Here is a 23,677-nt window from a genome sequence, read left to right on the forward strand (position 1 = left end):
GGAAACCGAAGCACCCAGAGGAAACCTGCAAACGCCACACAGAAATGCCAACTGACCCAGCCGGTGCTCGAACCACCAACCTTCTTGCTGTGAGGCAACAGTGCTAACCACTGATCCACCGTGTCACCCCAATCATTAAGTTGTTTTGTGGTATTTATTTGGTGTTGTGCAAATAACTGCATAAAAAGGAATCATTTAGTCATCAGTAAGTATCATTGTGTAAAAGCTATAAAAGTTGTTGACGTTATACTGCCCCGTCACCGTCCCATGCCTAATAGGCTGAAACACATATTTCAAGTGCTTATTTCATCTCTGTAAGAGTCTATTTTGAATTCAAATTAGCGGTCCGTCTTTTTCAAACGGCTAAATCTGCAACTCTGGCTTTTATCAGCTCCCAAAATGTCAACACAAACATATGCTTTTAAATGCCTCAAAAGAGTGGTGTAAATTGCCAGTTCTGTTTGCCAAAAAGTTTCCCTGTGTTTGTGGTGTAACAGGATTATTAGATCAGACAGACATGGCCATATTCTTAATGTTTAAGACTAAGAACCAGTAGCACAAGAGTCAAATGTCCTCACAGCATGTGATCTGCCCTTACTCAACAGTCTAAAGGACAAAAGACATACTCGACCTCCCCTCCTCCTCTCTCTCTCTCTTTCTCTCTCCCTTTATGCCCTTCAGACAGTCACATTCATTAACAAACGACTCGTATTTAATCAGAAAGCTGCATTACAGTTATTCCAGGATAGCGAGCCATCATGAAGTTTCATCCCTTTGTTTGAAACGCCATTGTGTCCTGTCGTATTGGTTTACTGTGTAGGCATCTCTTTTATTTCCAAACCAATGAAAAGTTTGTCACGCCAGTCACTCCTCTTTTATTGCAGCTCTAAGTAAACTAGGAAATGTGTGTTTATCTTCACATGACTAATGCAGAATATTCAGTTCAAATAAACCAGAAGTTCTGTATATACATGTTTACTTTAATATTTAAATACAGAAAGGTTGATATCATCAGAAAATATTCATGGCAATTGTTCATAATTGATTTATAAAGTACTGACGATGGAAGTACACCTAGAAAACATTCAACTAACTTTTTATTTTGTAATTTATATTCATCCTATCTAGGGTTGCACGGTTTACAGGTACTATGGTAGTATCGCGATACTATAGCTGCATCCCAAATCGCATACTTGTGCACTATTCTACGTCATTTTGTAGTATAAATAGTGTAAGTAGTGTGTTCACACTAAAACTCTAAAAATAATAAGTGCACTTTAATTACCCGGATGATGCACTCATTCAGCCGCTAAAACGAAGTGTGTAATGATGGACACTTCGACCGCAGGTTTGCTTGCGTAGCGGAAAGAGCGGAGCTATCGGGCGCACATGTTGAATAACTATTTATTTTAGATGGTGAAAGCAAAATTCTCCTACAAGAGTGATTATAGCGCCTCCCGATGGTGAATGTGTTTATACTCACGGCAGGCATTATCTGATAATTCGATAGTTTATTTCACTGATTTGGCGACCGTCAAACGTCATCAGAGAAACGGTTTGAATTTCCGCTTAGTAAAAAAACATTAGTGTGCCATTTGGGACGCCACTACATACATATACTATCCTGTTGAGTGTGTAAGTGCATAAGTACATAGTGCATGAGTGCATAGTGTATAGTGTGCCATTTGGGATGCAGCTTATGGCTCCAAAGTACTGGCAGTGAAACTGTAGTTTGTCAACGGTTGTATCGTCATTAACGGTCTATCTACAATAGATAATGTTGGATGTGAAAAAGTCACTAAAATGCTCACACTTTTGTGCAACAATCGACCATTTGATTTTAGTAGTCTGTAGAGCCCTTAAAGGTTGCAAGTTTTCTGACGTTTCAAACGCACATCTGTATCGGTTCATTTCTCTTTTCTCTCAATACGATTTAGAAGCTACAACAACCATGACAAAAAGAACTACTGGCAAAGTGAAATTTTAAATTACTTTGGATTGTTACCTGATAAAACTGAAAAAAAAAAAAAAACAATAGATGAAAAACCCAAAATAGCAACAGGAAACGATGAACCAATGAGCCTAATTTTGTTGGAAAAAGGCTATTTTTGTAACAAATTTATTTTGGTATAGTTTGTATCTTTATTTTAATGTATTTTTTTGGTTGTCTGTTATCTACAAAATAACCTAAAAGAATTAATGCATTTTAGGTGAAGTGACATGCAAAAAACATATATTTTTAATAATGAGAGAATTATGATTTAAATTCAGACCTATTATAACATGTAAAACATAGTATTTTTGACAATTTCTCTTATAATTTGAGTTATTAATTGCAGTATCACAATACTACATGGTATCATGCCACTTCAGCTTGTATAGAATTGTAAGATGAATTAAAGGCATCAAGACAACCCTATTCCTTTGCCCTTAGACTGTCCAACTGGATATTGCACTGCTGGAGACATTTATTGGAAATTTATGCATAGCATGATGCAGCTGAGAGAGTTTAGCTTTGGACAGGGCTCAGAAAGTGTTTTTAAAAAATCTATTTTAAGAAACTATGTACAGTTGTTGCTTAATCCTTTTTACTGCATTTCTCTCTCTCACACACACACACACACTAGAAGAAGTAAACTTTTATTTTAGTGTGTAACGCCTCTGTGTAACAGTCAGTTGAGTGTGAGTTCAGACACATGCAGTTGTGTCAATCCTGTCTGGCTCTCTGAATCACTCAATGGGCTTAAACAGGATTGTGTGAACGTGCCATTTTCCATCATTTGACGTTGAACAGTGACATCTGTAACATTGCCAGCATTTGAATTTCATTTTAAATGTTAAATGTAAGCAAATTTGATCAGGTTTTCTGCCAGGTGTGATTTGACTAAATGTGGTCGTCTTGGCCTGTGTGTTCATCGCAGTTTGGCTAGATTCTGCCTTTGATCTGCATGTGTTTAGTCTTGCAGTTTCTCACAGTTGATTGGCTCTCGTCTCCTGAACAAAGCGTTGTCGTGTGTTTTTGTTCATTTGAAAAACACTTGTTTATTCAGCTGGTGCAACATTGTGCAAGCAGTGGTGTGGGTCAGATGACACTCTGCATGTATCCATTGGAGTGTGTATGTGTGAGTGATTTTTGTTGACCAATGACAGGCCGAGAGCATGGCGGTGAGTCATCAGTCTGCTTTTTTGTTAAGAGGAATGTTCTGGGAATGTTTGCATGAATGTTGCTGTGTGCAGGAGGCCTGAGTGCATCTGAATACATGTTAAAATGGCAGAATTAAACAACAACAACAAAAAAGTTGTGTATATCACCCCCATTTAGATGCTTTTATTATTTCAATAGTATTTTCAGTTGCAATAGTTTTGAGTCCATGGCATGCATCTAAAGTATACTTTCAGCTGCCTTTAACTAGGAGTGTAATGTTAACCACATCACCGCCTTACCACCATATTGATACGTCAACCGTGGTGATGTGGTTATTACCGTCATCACCACCCTTTTTTAGTTTATTTATTGTTGCTCGCAAAACTTTTAGGATCGTAGAGAAAAGCAGAATAATCGAAATAAAAAGAATAATAGGCCTGCTCGAAATATTTTTTCCTTAAATTACAAATTAAGATTACAAAACGAAAACACTGACTGAATCCTTTTAAATAATTGGCATAGGCTGTTTTTCATTTCAAGATTATTTTCCTCCGTCAAATAAATATAGCAGACCTGCTAACTCATACTTAAGTGAAGTTTATTCATAAACTAATTTTGAGAGGATCATGTCATGCATTAGCCAATTCATGATTCACCAATCAGACGATTCCTCATTCACTATCAATAACCTAAGTTCCATATCACAGCCATTTTCTTGAATCCCCCTTTCCACCCCTACTCCTCGTCCTTTCCTAGATGGGTGGCATGGTGCCCCAGTGGTTGGCACTATTGCCTTATAGCAAGAACATCACTGGTTCTAGTCATTACCAAGCCAGCCGACGTTTCTATGCAGAGTTTACACGTTTTCCCCGTGCTCACGTGGATTTCCTCCGGATCCCATGGTTTCCTTCCACCTTCCGAAAACATGCAACTTAAGTTAATTGACTTATCCAAATCTGCACCATAGACATGCACCTAGTAAGTAGTTATCTCTTAAGAGCAATCACTATCTGTTCGTTAGCTACTATGGTGGGACAGTTTCAAGATCTACCTGAGCTCAAACTCCCCTCTTGCCCTGCAACGGGAGAGAGCCCTGGGCTTGAGGATCTTATGAGATCAGGACTCTCGTCTGGGACAGCATGCCAAACATGCTTTATAATCTATCATCATTGTGAACTTTTGAAACTATCCTCAGTTTAATGTATAATGTCAAACTGGCACAGGACTATCAGTACATTAATGTAGGCTCTGCTAAAAGGCTGGTCAAATGTAGGTTTTTTTTGTTTTTTAACAGGGGCTATAAACAGATCCTGCAGTCGTGGTGATAAGAGACAACTATCACATATGTTGACTTATTTAAAGTATGCTATATCATAAAATAATTTTGTATAAAGTAGTTTATAAAAATGTAGCCAATATATATCACAGGTTTGTGATGCAACAATTAAAGTGGAGCATTAATTTAATCCTTTTTTCCCATAGAGCAAAACAGACACTGCACAGTTGTTTAGCGGACGGGGACTTTAAAAATATACAATTTATATATTTTTGTCGTTAGAAGAATATTTTTGGACCGAGTTTTGTTTTGTACAATTCGTACCTTAATTTTAATTTATTTTTGTTGGCCAGTTATCTACCAAAAAAAAAAAAAATAGATAACCTCAGAGGTGGAGTAAAGTATCCGCTATGCCGCAGCCAAAACAAACTGATCTATTAAATACAATTACAGTATAAATAAAATAAAAGTGAAATATTTGAATAATGGATCTTTGTAACTGTATCATCAAAAATAAGAGTATCTGTCAATATTAAACAGTTTTCACTATGACAAACACCTCCATTGATCTGGTCAGTTTTGTTTTTGCCTAAAATATTAAAATGTGGAATATTTGAACAAAGTAGTTAAAAGGCTGCTTAACCAATTATTGATCTTATCCACTCGTGACCACCCATAATTAAACATCATGTAGCCTACTTTTTGATTACCTGACCCGTGAATTAATAGCTGCACCAGCATATATAACAGGATATGCGCATAATATCGTTTTTTGCGCCTCCAATATCAAGAGAGAGACTCCAAAAGGTAACATGAACTGCACACACTTGATTATTACTGTTTATTGTTTAAAGTCGTTAACGCATCACAGAGCAAGCATTACTTATCCTTTAAATGTCCGTGCTTAATCTTTCATTTTATAAGGTCTTTTGATAGAAATTTGTTTACTGGCGACAATGGAGTAATCGTTAAATTCCCTAATATATATCGCTTGATTAATTGCTTCATCACCGCGGTAATAAAAAATCTGTTACCATCACAGCCCTACTTTTAACTGCTTAAAAATAAAGGTTTTAGAACAGTTTAAAGATGCTAATACTGCTGACAGTTTGCCAATTGAAATTTAGATATAGCTTTTCATGCATTATAAACGGTGATTTTTAACACTAGTTCCATGTGAATAAGGCAGCTGAATTTGCTTTTTGATTTTTAAACTCTGACAGCTTTAATTACTTTCACATGTTAAACCAAAAACAGAAACTATTTATATTTTTTAAAGAAATGAATTGTTGTGGCAAAACAGCATGTTCAGAAGCCATAATTCCGGTCTTTAGTGTCTTACAATTCCTCAGAAATAATAAATCTTTATTAGTATTAAAAACACTAAATATTTTTCGTTAAATTGAAAATTAGCATTCAATTTGGCAATGGCATTTCCATTTAAGTCATCCCCATGCCATCAATATCAGTACATGAAATCATACATTTCCAAATCATGTTTGTGTTAAGATGACGAATGTTTTAATTTCAAGTTCTCAAGTGGAGTATCATTTTATTACTCTCTTATTCTTTCTCTTCTCAAGCTTTCTCTTTCCCTCCTTCCTTATAAGGCAACATTTTGGTCCGATCATGCACAGGGGCTGGAGAATGAACACATTGTGATTTGTGAAGAGTTTGGCTGTTTGAATTTCTAAATTTAGTCCACTGGGCACTTCCTCTCAGCCCCACCTCCTGAAACGCACACACTCGCGCACACACACACACTTTCTGTCCTATGAGAGTCTCACAGTGTGCCCTAACAAGGGAGGGCTGAAAGAGTGCAGAAGTGGGTGCTTGTCCCATGTGCACTTCTCTCTGATTGTGGAGAAAGAGGCTCCACCTTCAGGCATTCAAAGTGAGTTGCCCTCTGTGACGTCCTAAGAACTGTTCTGGAAGAGATGAGATCACTCAAAGAGAGCGCAGATCAGATGGAGACGGTGACATGTTCAACAGCTACTGCACCGTGACTCACTGTCTCCACTGGACAGCTGTAGCTTTGTGTGTGTTCCTTTGTGGACTTCAGATCCCTTCATCTGTCTCTGACAGTGCCACGCGGTTTATTAAGAGACTCCCTGTCCATCTGTGCTTGAAAGAGAGAATGTGATGAATTGTAGATGAAAGCACACTGTGAATTGGCAGTGTATATTTTGTGGGTTTTGGATGAAATAGCTTCTAATAAATGTATTATCTTTTTAATGATACTTTTTAGAAATGGGAATTACAACATTTATAGGTGTGCTTTTATATAATTTTGAAACAAAAAAGTGATGTTTTTATCAATGCATTAATTAGTAGATTTTCAACTACATGTCAACTTGCAATCATTAGAGTATTATCAGACTCGTGATCGTGGTTCTGTGATCTAACTGTAATTATTTGAGATAACGGTTAACTGATAATTGTGCCGTATAAACTTCAAATAAAGGAAATTAGATTTATTAACAGCTGGCAATAAAGATTAACCTGCCTAATAGCCAAATATGCTCTATTTTTACTGCCAATATCCATGTCATGCCAAAGATTTTTAGGAAAGGCAAATTTATTTATAAAGCACATTTCATACTCGTTGGCAATTCAAAGTGCTTTACATAAACAAGAATAAAAAAGACAAGTATTAAAATAAAAAATTAAAAGAAATAATAAGAAAAGAAAATAAAAAGAAATAATAAAAGTGATTAATAACAGATTAAATTGTGTTAAAACAGGTTATCAAAGAATGAAAAAGAAAAGAAAGACAATAGTGTGATCTGTGAGACGTAGAAAAGAGCTCATTCAGTAAAAGAACGGCTTTAAACAGATGTGTTTTAAGGCTTTAAATGTATTTAATGTTGGAGCACATCTGATTATTTCTGGAAGCTGATTCCAGCAGCAGGGGGCGTAATAACTGAAGGCGGATTCACCCTGCTTTCACTGAGCTCTTAGAATTTCTAATTTACTTGATCGTAATGATCTGAGGGATTTGTTAGGTTTGTATTCAAAAAGTATTAGGTCCATAGGTCAATTTAGTGATTTATAGACAAGGAATAACTCTTTAAAATCTATTCTGAATGTGACTGGAAGCCAGTGTAAAGACCTGAGGACAGGTGTGATGTGCTCTGATTTTCTGGTTCTGGTCGGAATCCTGGCAGCAGTGTTTTGAATGAGCTGCAACTGTCTGACTGTCTTATTGGGAAGGCCTTTGTGGAGTCTATTACAGTAATCCACGCTGCTGCTGATAAAAGTATGAACTCCTCCTCAGCATCTAATTCTTGCAATGTTTTTGAGATGGTAGTATGCTGATTCACTGCTTTGACAGGACTACTGAAACTCATCTCTGACTCCAGAATAACTCCAAGATTTTTGACCTTATTTTTTTGTTGTTGTCTCCTTGCGTTCTCGTGGGTTTCCTCCAGGTGCTCCGGTTTCCCCCACAGTCCAGACATGCGGTACAAGTAAATCGGGTTGGCTGAATTGTCCGTAGTGTGTGAATGTGGGTGTGGATATTTCCCAGAGATGGGTTGCAGCTGGAAGAGCATCCGCTGCGTAAAAATGTGCTGGATAAGTTGGCGGTGCATTCAGCTGTGGCGACCCCGGATTAATAAAGGGACTAAGCCGACAAGAAAATGAATGAATGAATTTAGGTTTGTTGGTTTCAAGGCAGTCAAAATAATGTGTAACCACCTGTGATTTTTAGTTTTTAAATGTGTATATATATAATTTATTTAACTTGCAAGGACTTGAATGAATATATTAGAGAGAAATGCCATTCTAAACTGTCAGTGTTTTGGAGCAGTACCCTTAATCACACCATCTCAAGACTTCTTGAAAAATAACAAAAAAATCCTTATCGTTCTACTGAGGTTTGAATCTGCAAAGTTATATAAAATCTTCTGCTGTCCATTTCTGATAGGTTAGTTTTTTTTTGTTTTTTTTTGGACATGAATAACAATATGAGTAATGTAGGTTTAGAGGTTTCAGTGTTGCCATATAAGGTACACAGTCTTTCTTTCACTTCCTCCAGACTGCCATCTGTTTTTTCCCCTCTTTTCTTTTGGATGCACCCAATGTGTTTTCAAGAGGTGTTAAACAAAAGGGCTCTGTTTGTGTTTGGAGAGTTGTCATATGGATCTGAGGGAATGCAAGACCTCTCTGAAGGGAAAGTTGTGTAAAGAGGGCAGCATCTATGGAAAACATATGCAAACACTACTCCTGTTCATTTTTAACAGTGGGCATCTTTCAAAATCATCCCTTTTGACTTAAGAGGACAGCATTTGTTCTGTTCTAAACTGGCTGATTAAAAACATGCAGCACAGTCTGTCCTGTGTCTGGAGGTGAGAGTGAAGTGTTGTGCAGCTTTTTTTTTTTTTAAATAGAATCTCTTTTAAGTAAAACTGGCTGAGTTAGCAGCTGTCTCAAGAGGAAATGCTTGCCCTCAGTCGATGTCTCAAAATCTAAACAAAACCCTCACACAACACCCCATGCCGGACATTTCTGGAATATGTTCTGCTCCCCTCCCCACCATCCTCAGAGGCCTTCCAGAGGGGGAGGTGAGAGGAGAACAGAAAAAACAAAAAGGAGAGAAATGAAGACAGAAGGAGGTTTAACACGTAAACCGAACACAATCCTCTCAAATTTGTCAAAGCCCACCTGTTGGTTTGTTGTTTTTTACACTTTGTCTTGTATCGTTGCAATAAATATCTATATATAGATGTGTTTGGCTTGGGGAATTAAATATTTATGAAAAAGCACCTGGAAATAGTTTACAGCACATGAGCAATTCAATTTGGATGCATTTAAATAAACTTGTGCAAGGACATGAATGGCTTTGTCACTGCACACCTCTTTGATATCAATAATTGGTCTTATTATTATAGCTCTTTGTGCGAGAAGAGGCTGTTTGCTCTCTGTTGTTATGAATGAAGCAGATGAGTAAAACCCTCTGGGGAATCCACAGCTGTGTAGACCTGTAGGCTATTACTGGTACTGCAACAGGAAAACTAAGTGTACCTGCATTAACCCTTGTTTGCTGTTGCTGAGATAAACCATTTACATTTTTTGGTTTTATATATAAACAAACAAAGCCCTGAGGGATGCTGATGTTTGCAGATAATAAGTGACTTGAGGTCTATCTGTTTTACCTGCGTTGAAAACATTGCACAAAAAAATTCTGGGTGGCGGATTATTTATTGCAATGAGGGCTGCGCGATATTAGAAAAATCTGACATTTTGTTTTGCCGTGATTTATATTGCAATATGAATATAATTTTACCAAATTATTTAAATTGCTCGATTTGGAAAGATTTCATTCATTTAGATTGACTGAGATGATCAAGTCTTCTATGCAGTGCATCTACATGAATTATAATAAATTACAAGCAAAAATAAATAAAAAAAATAAGCACTGCTTTATGGTTTTCTAGGGAGTATAACAGTATTCAAGTACAGAAGTTGAACAATCAAATGTAAAATAATACAGTCATCATTGTATAAACAGTTAGAAAAAAAACAATACTTAATATCTTAATCTTTTACTTGTTAATAAATCAGATAATGTGACTGTTGCGGATACACACATTGCGATATTGATGCTCATGTTATATTCTTCAGCCCTAACAGTGCTCTTTTACTTACTGCATGAGATAAATTAGCGACTCATAACAATCGGCACACTTCAATTTAAAATTTATTTGCATCCCTTACATTGAATTATTTTAACGTTAAATGTATATCAGACACACACACACACACACACACACACACACACACACACACACACACACACACACACACACCTCTTCCTGTTCAACAAATCTCATATCACTAAACACATTTACATAATGCACAGCAATAAGAATGATTTCATTTCAATAAGAGGTTGAATGTTTCTGACAGACACCCTCAGCAGCACACAGTAGCCATGTTTCTATTCAAAGATGCGCAAAACTGGATTATTGCATTCTCGAGCGTTTCCATCCAGTGAGTCAAAAAGAACAAAATTGTCACTTTCTGATTAACTGGTGCTAAATGTCAACAGTAAGAACGGAATTTGCTGCAGTAGGAGACGCTGCGTCAAATCTTTTCCTTATTTGATAAATTACTTGCAACTCAGAAGACTATGCCGACCTGCAATGAATGTGCGGTGGCATTTGAAGCCATGAGACGCAGAGCACAGATGCTCTTGACAGTTCTGGAGGTCATTAATAATATAATAACCATAATACTGAAACGGTTAAGGTGTTTTACAATGACCAAAACAGCATTTCAAATGCTTTATAATGTGCTTAGCCTGTCATTCACACACATTTTTCTCATCTCTTATCATCATCACATCTTTCCCTATTGAATAAAAAGTTTGTCCTACTCAGCTAGCATTTTCATAATTGATGTGCATCTTGGCGTTTCCATCAACTGATTTATTTATTTATTTATTTATTTTTATGTGCATCTTCAAAATGCAAAATGGATGAAAACACAGCTGCTGAACAAGCTTTGATTTTGAATGTTTTTCTTTTTCTTTTCTGTAACCCTCATCTTCCTCTCTTCCTCATCTTCCTCTCCTCATCTTTTCTCTTTTCTCTACTGTTGGAGTTCTTGGCTGTGAGTTTGTGTAACTGGTTGTTTTGTGTAGCCTATTGTCGGGCCTAATAGACTGAACTCTACAGGACAGATAGCACATCCATGTGTCTCTATAGAAACCTTTGTCCTAACCCGATGAGAGACTTCCGGTTCTTACTGTTCTTACCGGTTCTTTCTTACTGTGAGCATCTTTCTTTGGGGAAAAATCCAGGCCTCACTGAATCATCTTAAGTCATTAAATTTCTTTGTCTTATTCTCTACTCTGAGTAAATCCCATTTTCTTTATTGGAAAGACAGGGGGGGTCGTTTTATCGAAGTCATTTAATTAATGTGTATATAAAGAGGATTTAAATGTATTTTAATGAGGAGCTTCTCAAATGAACCCTGAGTCGTATGCAAAAGACCTGCCATGGTGATAACGGAGCAGAAGTGAAGCTTTTGTTCATCACAGAGAGGAAAAAAGTGCATGAACAAGAAACACCAGTGGGATGCCTGGATGGGTGAGAGACTGGAAGAATGAAAGAGGGAGAGAAAGGGAACAATCCAGAACAAAGTCTTCCGTTCTTTATTGAGCTGCTGGATTCTTTTCAACATGCGAAACCAGATAACTTGAGAGCTGACAATACGGCATGTAGGGAGAAAAAGCTTATACAAATATCATTGCTGTTCATTGAGGTTTCCAGAGCTCTGGGAACCTGCTAGAATCCAGCACAAACTGTTTGTGATTTGAGTTATGCCTTTCTCAAGTGGTACAGAATGGGTATTCATCCAGTAAGTGGTGGTGAGTTTATCTAGGCATTGAATTCAAAATGATATCTTTTCCCTAGCTTCGGTTCCAGCTCGGCTTTGGTCTGGATAGTCAGCTGCCTTAAAGCCTGCATGTACTATTTTTTTTTTTTTTTTTGCTACAGATGAGATAACTGCAGATGATTGTAGATGTGATAATCTGACACAACCACCTGAGCATGTACATTATATGTGTACCGTCTTCATTGACCAAATATTGGACTGCATGATGACTGTGTATGTGAACTTGTCAACAACACTATTAAAAAAGGGTTGGACACTTTTCACAAAGTGCATACTCAAACATGAACATATTCAGCCCACAAATGCTTGAATATGAAGTCAAACAAATTCACTTTTAGAATACCTTTTGTGATATGAAAGATTTATAATAATAATAATTATTGTTGTGTCTAATTTTTGTTTAAAGATTTAGTTTACCCATAAATGGGAATTCTGTTATTAACCCTTGAATTTATATATTTGAACATATTTACAATGCAGGGTAACACAGTTGTTAGCATGTTCGCCTCACACCCAAAAGGTTGCTGGCTAGCGTCCTGGCTGGGTCAGTTGACATGGCTATGTGGAGTTTACATGTTCTCCCTGTGTTTTCGGTAAAGTCTAGATGGGAGACAGCTGCGGATACGCAAGTCAATATTGCATGATTTTTGTAACACTGTATAACAATAACTAATATTTTTACTGTACTGTGACTTGGGATGGGGCTAGGGATTAATAAAATACAATTTATTGGGTAATTTAATTTAAAACCTAAATAATACTCAGTACAACTACTTTCCCAGTGATGGGTTGCAGCCGGAAGGGCATCCGCTGCGTAAAACATGTGCTAGATAAGTGGGCGGTTCATTCCACTGTGGCGACCCCTGGTTAATAAAGGGTCTAAGCTGAAAAGAAAATGAATGAACTACTGTTTTTACATTACTGTGATTCTTGGGTTTAGGATTGGGGGGTAGGGGTAGACATAGACTTTAATAAAATACAATAAATGTGAAATTTAAAAATAATATAAATATTTCTCGCTAACTCCCGCCACAACCATATTTGATCTAGCAACAACCTTTGTTGGCGTAGGTTTCCTACGGGTGCTCCGGTTTCCCCACAGTCCAAAGACATGCAGTTAAGATGAATTGAATAAACTAAACTAAATTTGCCTTGTGTGTGTGTGTGTGTGAATCAGTGTGAATTGTTGCTTCCCAGTACTGGGTTGCAGGTGGAAGGACATATACTGGATAAGTTGGCGGTTCATTCCGCTGTGGTGACCCCTGATGAATAAAGGGACTAAGCCGAAGGAAAATGAATGAATGAATGAATGATTTATTGTTTAGAATGCAATGTGGTTTATTCTGTAATTGCCCAACTTTTCAAATTTTATGGATTAAGAATTTAATAGTTTTATTCGGCAAGGATACAATGAATTAACTAAAACTAAGTAAAAACATTTTATTTGCAATGTTTTAGAGAATTAGTTCACCCAAAAATGCTTAAATCATTAATTATGATGAACGAAACCGAAATGGAACAATCTCATGGGATTGAGATGACATGAGGGTGAGTAATTTATAGCAGAATTTCCTTTTAAAAAGTTTCAGTTTCAAAAAACCAATAACACTTAAACAAAGAATCTTTAAATATTTCCAAGTGCTTTTAAGCAACACAACATCATAATATCAAGACTTAAGTAATGATTGAATGGCAGTGAATAGGATGGTAATTTTGTAATTTAGGAGGGTACATAATAAGCTATCTCCTCTTTTTGCAATGGACCTTGCATTATGAGTGCATGAGATACCTTCGAATGCCCCTTATGAGGCAGCTGGTTTTGGTAGAAAGCAAAGCACCTGTCTGTTTCTGATCTGCTCAGTTTCACTGTCAGCTCATTGCATAATTAGCTGAAACACTGAAACACACACAGGAACATCTCTGTTGCTTAGAGTCATAATCCTTTTGTTTCTGGAGATACAGGATGGCTAATGGTGAGACAGAAATGATTAATGAAGGTCTGTTATGTGTTGGAGATGAAACTGAGTGTGGTATTCAGCCAAGGGATGTGTAGGAGGAGGAGGGTGGGCTCCTTCGGTGATATCTCCTCTGTGGAATTCATGTAAAAAAATGCACACATACCCATGCTATTGCAGGATTTGAGTTTCAGAAATTCATGATCATTGCCAGTACATAAATCTTTATATATGTGCGTGTAACCTGCTTTACATTGCCTGAACTGGTCTTTAACAGATCAAGAAGCATATAAAGCATACACAAAATCATCAATAAGGCTATTTGTTATAACCATTAGCCTACTGCAAGGTTTTTAGTAAACTTGTGCTGTTATGTATTAGGTTGTATGTTATCTTATGTAGAACTTGATTTAAAAAAAAATGGTTCATTGCATCTGTTTTATACGCGTTATTTAATGGGATTATATTATATTATATTATATTATATTATATTATATTATATTATATTATATTATATTATATTATATTATACAGAGGGAATACTTTATGCTTTCTTTATGCAGATTTATCTTCTTTCCTCCTCCAATTGACCATATCCTCAGACCTTGTTGGTTGCTGGGTTAAAATGATTATTCCAGTAATATGGAGCTGGTTGTTTAACATGTTTTTAGTAGTTTTCTTCTGGCTGTAATCTGATACTAAGATGGTACGGCCTTCTACAGAACTGACCTTAGATTATACACTGGTCTGGAATTTTAGCTGATGTAATGCAACTCTTTCTAACTAACCATGATTTATTATCATTTTTTAAACTTATCCAAGTTAACTAATCGTAAATTTTCTGTCTTTCAGGCAGGCAGCGATGGAGAGAGTATCGGCAACTGTCCATTTTCTCAGCGTCTCTTCATGATCCTGTGGCTAAAGGGTGTGGTTTTCAATGTCACCACTGTGGACCTTAAGAGGTGTGTGTTTGTCTGTGTAAACATACTTGATTATATTTTGTAGATGGAAATTTCCCTAAAAACCTTCCACAATCTTTAAATTAAAAACAGCTAGTTATAAAAAATATTTTAATATCTCCTTTTAAATTGCAAATTCAGTGTGGATATTGGAGGTTATTGTAAATAACATTTTTAATGTACAGTCTAATTGCCTTTTCTTAGTTTTTTTTCCCATTTAGTAATTGAATTAAATAAGGTCTCTGGGAAACATCCCACCCTAAATGATTGTTTTATAAAATACACAAATATTTAAAAATCATGTTCTCAATATAGGGGTCTCTAAATCCAGAAGAAAAAAAATGTTAAACTATTGTCAAGACATGTTAAAGTATTTTATTAAGAAATTATAAATTCCAGGGTTGGGACAGAGACATTTTTTTCTACTGGTTAATTGACTTGCAGTAAGCCTTTTAATACCCGTTACACAGTGGGTTGAAGGCTTTTTGAATGGCTAATAAATTTTGCTTGCTTTTTAATTACTTTCAGTGTGGAGTGTCTGATTCGTTTTCAATTTGACAAGGTAAAATTCAAGTGGTTTCATTTACTGGTTGCGTTGAGGCTCATTAACCAGTTAGCCTACTGAATACAGAACCATCAGAGAACATTTCACTGAGCTCAAACCATAGTGTTTGAACAATGCAAGTGGTTTTATATGGGATGGAGTTTTTGGAGCTAAATAAATATTAAGTATAAATGTTTACACATGGCATTTTCTGAGTGCAAGGAATGTGCTGTGGGGTACAGCAACTAGTTGACGCAGAAGTATAAATTGGGCAAGCACAACATTTTTGTTAGATTTTAGTCAATAAAAATGTGACATTTGTTGATTGTATAGTTAACCGTATAATAATATGTGTGGCACTGTACTCGGCTGCACAAAACGAATCCAGAAAGCTTCATCTAAGCAGTGATTACTATTACTATATAAACAATCTAAATTACTGTGGTGGCTGTGACACAGTGGGCAAGTGACAGAACCGGTGTTACTGCTCAACACCGCCAACACCATCAACATTGACTATCGCAACAAAATTAATACCCATTGGAAAAACTGGATTTTGATGTCAATACTTCTGCATCATTTTGCTGTGATGTACTATTTTCTTAATGCTATCCATGGTGCTGCAGTATGTGTGAATAATGTGTTGTGTTAAAATAAACGCAAACCAACAATAACAGTCATTAGAAAACCGCAGTGAAGAAAGTATCTAATTACATTAAAACATAAATGTATAGCTTAACTGATTCAGTTGTGATGGCTGAGCCTGTTTCTGTAAGGACAACATGGTTGGATTTCTGATTTGGTTAACCGTAAATCATCTTCCACTGTCAATAAGTGTGTGCCATAGCCTACTTGCTTTTGATGTACATACATACAGAAAATGCTGCTTCGCAAAGCAAAGTTTGCAGAACCCTGATAGTATGGTTGAGTCGAATATTGGGTATGTTTACATGGGAAACAATATTTAATAGATTGAATCACAATCAAGAAAATACTCTGATTAAGAGTCACCATGGAAACAGCGAAAATTATTATTTTATTATTATCATTTTTTCCCCTCTCTTTCTGGCGTGCTTTATTAAATTCCATTAAAACAACACTCTTCCACCAGTCCTTACTCCTTATTTGCGTCTAATACCACAATTTGTCATGGGGGCATAAATGAAATGTTCATGAGTGGAAGTAAAACTGCCGAACTGCAGTTAAGTCACCTAAAATTACATGAAACTCTTACAATAAAGCACTTCATAAATATAAAACACCGTAATTATATTATTGTCTATTAAGGCAAATATCTAGATTACAGATGTCCATGTAAATGTAGTCGGCAGTGTATTCAAACTGAGGGAAAGATCCAAAAGGGCATCCTGCTGATTTGATTCAGAGGGAAACTTTTTTTTTTGTCAGACGACTCACCGGTTACTTTCGTCATTCATTTTAAAAAGCACCCGGTCCATTTTATTTGTAGTTTTACTCAAATGCTTAAACTCTACAGGTGCCTTAGGGTTAGATGTGGAGCTAACATTTATCAGATCACTTTAGTGAAAACATAAAAATCGTCATCATGATTTACTTGAGTGCACGCCTCAATGTCTCACGCCCCCCTTAATAGGTGCTGGCGCCCCACAGTTTGAAAACCCCTGCAATAACCAACATAATTTCCTTATTTTATCATAGAAGAAACCAGAGCTCCAGGGCGATTACACCACAGAACTTTAGGACTGCAGTTTGAACTAAACATGGCACCTCTGGCATGTGATATCTGTGAGTTGCCCTGGCTACTAAGTAGCACAGCACTGTCCTACTTGATACTTCCGAGCCACATCTACGTATCATTCAATTGTCATGGACAGGAAAATTTGCCATGGTATTTGATATATTGTTCAACACGATTCCCCACCGGTATGTTCTTGAGTTAAGCTTTAAAACATGAGTACCCCTAGGGAGTTATTTGAGATGAGATAGTTGTGCCTGTGTGTGAAATCATGACGTATTCACGGATGAATTTAAGACGGCACTGTGACAATGACGCAGCAGTGACATTGTACCCTGCACTCGGCCGTGTGCCAGTGCTAACATATTAAAACTTCTGAACTCGTCTGAAAATGAGGTTAAGCCAGCTAATATTAGCTGTGACTTCAACCTGCAATTATATTGTATCCACTGAGCTGTATGTGTGAATCTGAAATTTTTCTTTAAATGAGGTTATGTAGATTGTTGTTTTCAAAATCTCTAAAGTAAACCCTTTCAGTTGTTTATTTACATGTGTGCGTGTGTGCGTGTGTGCGTGTGTGCGTGTGTGCGTGTGTGTGTGTGTGTGTGTGTGGTTTTTTTCCTTTTAAATGACCGTCTAGGTGTGGAAACACTTCATAATCTCTCTGCCTTTATAGTCTCTCTTTCTCTCTCTCTCTCTCTCTCTCTCTCTCTCTCTCTATCTCTCTATCTCTCTGTTCAGACTTTTTCCACTTATAATCTTCAGTCAGTGTTTTATGAGGCTATAACACTGAGATATTGTTCAGCTTCGAGTTATTACCCTAAAAAGGACAAAATATAAAAAGTGTTTTTTCTTTTGCATTTTTGTTAATTCTTTCTCCTCTTATTGAATTTCTTCCTTTCTCTTTGTTTTTTTTTGTATATATACTTTATTTCTATGTCTCTTAATATTGCTTGACTGCAGCCTGCTTTCTCCTCTCCCATGGCCTTTCCTTCATGCCACCACAAGGGATAGGGTGCTCCTTGTGCTCATGCCAGAGGTGTGAGATCACTTCCTGTTGTTGTAGTTGGTAAGATCGGACTGTTCCTGCCTGCAAGGTCTCATGGGACATATCCCCCCTCTGTTTCTGAACCCTCCAGTGTTTTCAGATTTCACATTCTCCCTTGGTGGATATCCAGGAACGTCATCAGACATGATTCATCTAGTTGCATTTAAAAAGAAAAATGCTTCAAGATCTTTTTTTTTGGGGTAGCGTTAGTGTTTTTTTTACTATTAGACCTGTCACTATAATCAATATATCGACTACTCGCACAATACATGGACATGATCTCAAACAGAAATGCCAACTGACACAGCCGGGTCGAGGTTGGAAACTAGCGACCTTCTTGCTGTGGGGTGATCTTGCTACTCACTGTGCCACTGTTTAGCCCTGCCTCATTAATAAATTGTTAAAATCATTAGAATTAAATCAAATGTTCTGAAGAATAAAATATTATGTATTATGTTTTTTTTTTTTTTTTGTACTTGCATGTACTTGCATTGTAATGCTATTATATTGTCAGTCTGGCGTTTATATAATGATGAGTGGCATAAAAGTGTCTTAAAATGACAATAATATAGTTTATTGTAATATATTTTGGTGCAAAATATCGTAAAACAAAAAGAAGATATCGTGACAGGCCTAATCACTACTTGTGTTGTACAAAGTTAAATGTGTGTGGAAATGAAGATATGAGTGGGCTTGTAAACACCTATATATTTTTGACCTTGTGTTAGGGCCGGGCGATATAGCAAAAATGCGATCTTGATAATTATTTTTCACATTGAATGATAACGATATATGTTCCGATATAAGCTGTTAATGCTTCCAGATTTAAAAGAGTATCCCAAATATGACTGAAGCCACAAAATATAGAGGGTCCATTAAATGGCTTAACATTTTCAGTGGATGAAAATTCAGTACATCTCTAATATTGACACACTTTTAGATTCCCATTGCACATTTCTGCTGCGTGATTGGCTTAGATCATTTATTTTCTTGTTGGCTTAGTCCCTTTATTAATCATGGGTCGCCACAGCGGAATGAACCACCAACTTATCCAGCATATGTTTTATGCAGCAGATGTCCTTCCACCTTCATCCCAACACCAGGAAACGCCCATACACTCTTGCATTCACACGTACGCTATGGTCAATTTAGTTTATTCAATTCACCTATAGCCCATGTCTTTTGACTATGGGGTAAACCGGAGCACCCAGAGAAAACATCACACAAACACCGAGAGAAACTCCACAGAGAAATGCCAACCCAGCCTGGGCTCGAACCAGCGACCTTCTTGCGGTGATTGTGGTACCCATTGCACCATCGTGCTGCCCCTCTTAAATCGATATAGAGTAAAAAAAAGTCCAGAGCTTATTGTTTTTGACATATATTTTATTGGGATTCGATATAACATCATTTATCGAACCGGTCCTGCCTTTTATTATTATATTTAAAAAGGATTATTAAATGGAGGTTTACCTATAATTATTTACAATTTTCACTTGTATTTTTCATTTTTGTAGAAAACCAGCTGATCTGCAAAATCTGGCTCCAGGAACCCATCCTCCCTTCATCACCTTTAATGGAGAGGTCAAGACCGATGTCAACAAGATCGAAGAATACCTAGAGGACATCCTCTGCCCTCCAAAGTTAGTGAAAGAGTTTGCTTGTATATATGAGCTTCATGTGACTGTCAACATCCTGTCAATGGTTTTATTTCACTTATTTCTTGTGTGTGTGTGTGTGTGTGTGTGTGTTTATTCAGGTACTCTAAACTAGGTGCCAGACACCCAGAATCCAACACTGCAGGGATGGATATATTTGCCAAGTTTTCAGCATTTATCAAGAACTCTAAACCTGATGCCAATGAAGGTAATCAGAATGTTTTCTCTTTCACCTCCGGACAAAAGGTCAAATGTTATTTTTACTAGTGGAGTAATTACTCATTTGATAAGCTCTGTTTAATCGGACAAGCACTTTCTATTGCTGTAGTTTGAGAGATTAGACCTGGTCATGGTTGCCATGTCCCCTGTTGTATATGTCAACAGTGTCTGTAATGTAGATAACATGGATCCAGCGTCTCATTTACATGCTTTAGTGCTGTAGACAGGGCTACAATATGACAGTTAGATCAACTCCCAGAGTAAACTGTATGAGCATTAATATGAAACCGAGTTTTGATCAAAAATAGAGCGACCGTGCTTTATCAGAAAGTTTAGAGCGGTTTGCCTATGATAAATATGTGAGGAATTTGCCTTGATGCAATGCCGCGCAATCTCAAAGACTCTTCAACTCAATAACAGTTTGGCAGTGACCCTGAACATTAACTTCAAGAGTCTCCACCCTTGTGAAATGTTGACTGTGGGTGATAACAGCCTCTCCATTCCAGATGGAGTCTGTCAACATTGTCTCAGTGCTTGCAAACAGCGCAGACTGCAGGCCGAATCACCGGAATAAAACACATTTTGTGAAGAGCAGTATATGCCTTTTGCAGATTTTTGAAACTTCAAGCTAAATTGGTAATGTAATGGTAAAGTAAATCTGCTGATGTAATGTGAGGATCAGGTTTGGCCAGGGTGTAATTATGCCTTTATTTGGAAGCTAAGCAGAAGTTCAGCTAAACTACATTTCTGTTTTAGCAATTACTCCCTCTAGAGGACAGTGTAAAAAATATCTCTGCTTCTCTGTATGCTGTATCCTAAATGGTATTTGAACCTGGAATTAATGTTTCCCAAATCATAGCATGTCAACATTTATATTCTAGGGATACTCAGTCTACTGTGATAAAGCAGTATGTGCCAAGCTTGCTTAGTCTAATGTTTTACACATGTATGCACTTTTTCACAAAAATAATATTTTTAGGCTATAGTGTATATATATTTCTTCTTTGCAACCTGAAAAATGGACACCAATAAAAATAATTGAATTTAAATTGTCTGGTTGTATCCAAGAGTAACAACTATGTTTAATTAGTATAATATAACTTGATCTAAAACAATATTTAAATCTGGATCATTTGGCATTCACATTAAACAAACGGAACTCTGGTATTTCTGCAAAGATTTGCTTAGAATTGTTTTTGATTTCTTGGCATGTCTGGCATTAACACAATGCAAAACAGGAATAAGTTTAACCTAGCTAACTCTGTCACACAGCATTGGAGAGGGGACTACTGAAGACTTTGCAGAAGCTGGACGAGTACCTGTGCTCTCCTCTTCCAGATGAGATCGATCACAACAGCATGGAGGAGGTGAAGGCCTCCACACGTATGTTCCTGGATGGAGAAGAGATGACACTCGCGGACTGCAACCTGCTGCCCAAACTCCACATCGTCAAGGTTATTTATGTTTTCTGCATGTATATATGCCGGATTAGTTAGTTTAGTAACTTTTAGTAACTTTGTTTGTCTCCGTAGGGAAATTTCATTTACAGCATGGTACATGGTACACCTACTCTAAATAAATATTAAGTCTACTGCTTGAGAAATAAATGAGTTTTATCCTATTTCTTACACATCCGGGAACACCAAATTGATGACCTGATGGTAACAGTTGGAAGGTGTATGATAAAGGAAGTCTCTCATCATTGACAATCATGATAGCCTTATTTAGTACTTTTTATTGCATATACTATCAGAGCTCTTTAGTTTTTTTCCCAACAACTTACTGGCTGTTTTTACCACCTTCCCCCGTGACCTCTTCTGGGCCTCAAAAGCATTTCCATTGCAACATATTACACAAAATGTGGCATAACTTTTGATAAAGGCACTTTAAAACATGATCAATAATGTGTTGTCAACATTTAAAAGACAATAGTTTCTTTAAGAAGTATGTTCTCTGTTAAAGCTTTTTACACCCCACATCCCACTGATATTGTCCAACATCACACCCAATAAAAATATGTTAATTAATATAATATCATGTATGTTTTAAATAATATAATATGATAAAAACAGTATGTGTTTTGAGAGAATCCATAGAATAAAATAGTAGGTGAGAAGTCTTTGGATGATCTGTAGTTTCTGGTGAGATTCTACAGTGCACATTCAGTGCAAAAAGACATGGACACACTAAATTCACCATATTGTCATGTAACCTCGTTTAATTATTAATACGCAATTTCATTAGATATTGTGTTTTTACAAGTTGAAAGCCAAGTATCATTTATTTATTTATTTAATATTGTTTTACATTTATTTATTTAGCAGAGGCTTGTATCCAATGTGACTTACAGGTGAGCATAAAATCATCAGAGAAGCAGCAGTGTATATAAATGCTACGACAAGTCTCCAAGTCTTAACCTTTTCAAGGTGCACTACATGGGGAAAAAATGTTTTGGCCCACATCTTGGATTGAATAATATACTGACACAACTCTGATAAATATTATGATAACCTATGATAATCTATGGATAAAAAGTCAACCAGGTGACATTTGTTTCGGAACCTGTCTTGTTTGCCCAGTTAAGAGTGGTTTGTTTGACATGTGAAACCTGCAACCACGCTCTGATCCATGCCAAATCAATTGGTCTGAGATTGCCTGAACGAGGTGGTCTCGGCTCGATTGAAACAAACTCTGGAGCTGATTGATTGTAGTGTGAAAACAAAACAATCGATGAGAATCCAGAGAATTATGAGTATGACAGGATGTCATTCCTACCAGTAAATATGTGTTTGATGTTGAACACGGAAGTGAATGCATGCTGAAATATTACAGAGTGTTGTTTATCCATTAGAAAAATTGACAAATTACCATCTGATCATTTTTTCCATATTTTAATCTTGTATTAGGCCTATTGTCTTTCATTTCTACATTGACATCTCAAAAGAAAGATCCACATTGATCTGCTTCATGATCTGACTTTAGTCTCTTTAATTTAAGCCTATAATGCATAATTCTAGCCAACGTATTTTTTTAATCAACTGATTGTTTCAATAGACAATAGATGAACCAAACTTGTCTGAAATTAGGGTGTATATATATATATATATATATATATATATATATATATATATATATATATATATATATATATATATATATATATATATATATATATGTATATATACACAGTTGAAATCAGAATTATTAGCCCCCTTTTGATTTTTTTTTATTCTTTCTTAAATATTTCCCAAATTATGTTTAACAGAGCAAGACAAAATCCTGCCTAGTTCACCTTATTAACCTAGTTAAGCCTTTAAATGTCACTAAGCTGTATAAAAGTGTCTTTAAAAATATCTAGTAAAGTATTATTTACTGTCATCATGGTAAAGATAAAATAAATCAGTTATTAGAAATGAGTTATTAAAACTATTGTTTAGAAATGTGCTGTAACAATCTTCCCTCTATTAAACAGAAATTGGGGAAAAAAATAAACAGTGGGGCTAATAATAATAATAATATATATATATATATAAGAAAGTCTTACCTCTAATTTATGACTTCTCTCTCACCATGTCTGCGGGTGTCAAAATAAAAGTGCACCTTTTCACTTATAATGGCTTATTGCTCATCATAAATTAAAATAATGATGTGACTGACAGCTGAGCGGTATTAGTGGAACTCTGAATAATAAACCCTGAAACTCGGACCAATGTGAGGACAGTTTACTCGAATGTAAACTTTACCATATAAAAGCG

General features: G+C 36.3%; 1 protein-coding gene across 1 annotated transcript in view; it reads left to right on the forward strand.

Moving 5' to 3' along the window:
* The window catches only part of clic4 (CLIC family member 4), a 33,656-nt gene that overhangs the window by 7,704 nt on the left and 2,275 nt on the right, over positions 1 to 23,677 (forward strand). The window contains 4 exon segments of the mRNA NM_201486.1: positions 14,633 to 14,742; positions 19,563 to 19,688; positions 19,805 to 19,911; positions 21,195 to 21,376. Coding sequence (NP_958894.1) covers positions 14,633 to 14,742; positions 19,563 to 19,688; positions 19,805 to 19,911; positions 21,195 to 21,376 — 525 coding nt within the window.

Source organism: Danio rerio, chromosome 17 (assembly GCF_052040795.2).
Source record: "Danio rerio strain M-AB ecotype USA chromosome 17, GRCz13ab, whole genome shotgun sequence".
Taxonomy (NCBI): Eukaryota; Metazoa; Chordata; class Actinopteri; order Cypriniformes; family Danionidae; genus Danio; species Danio rerio.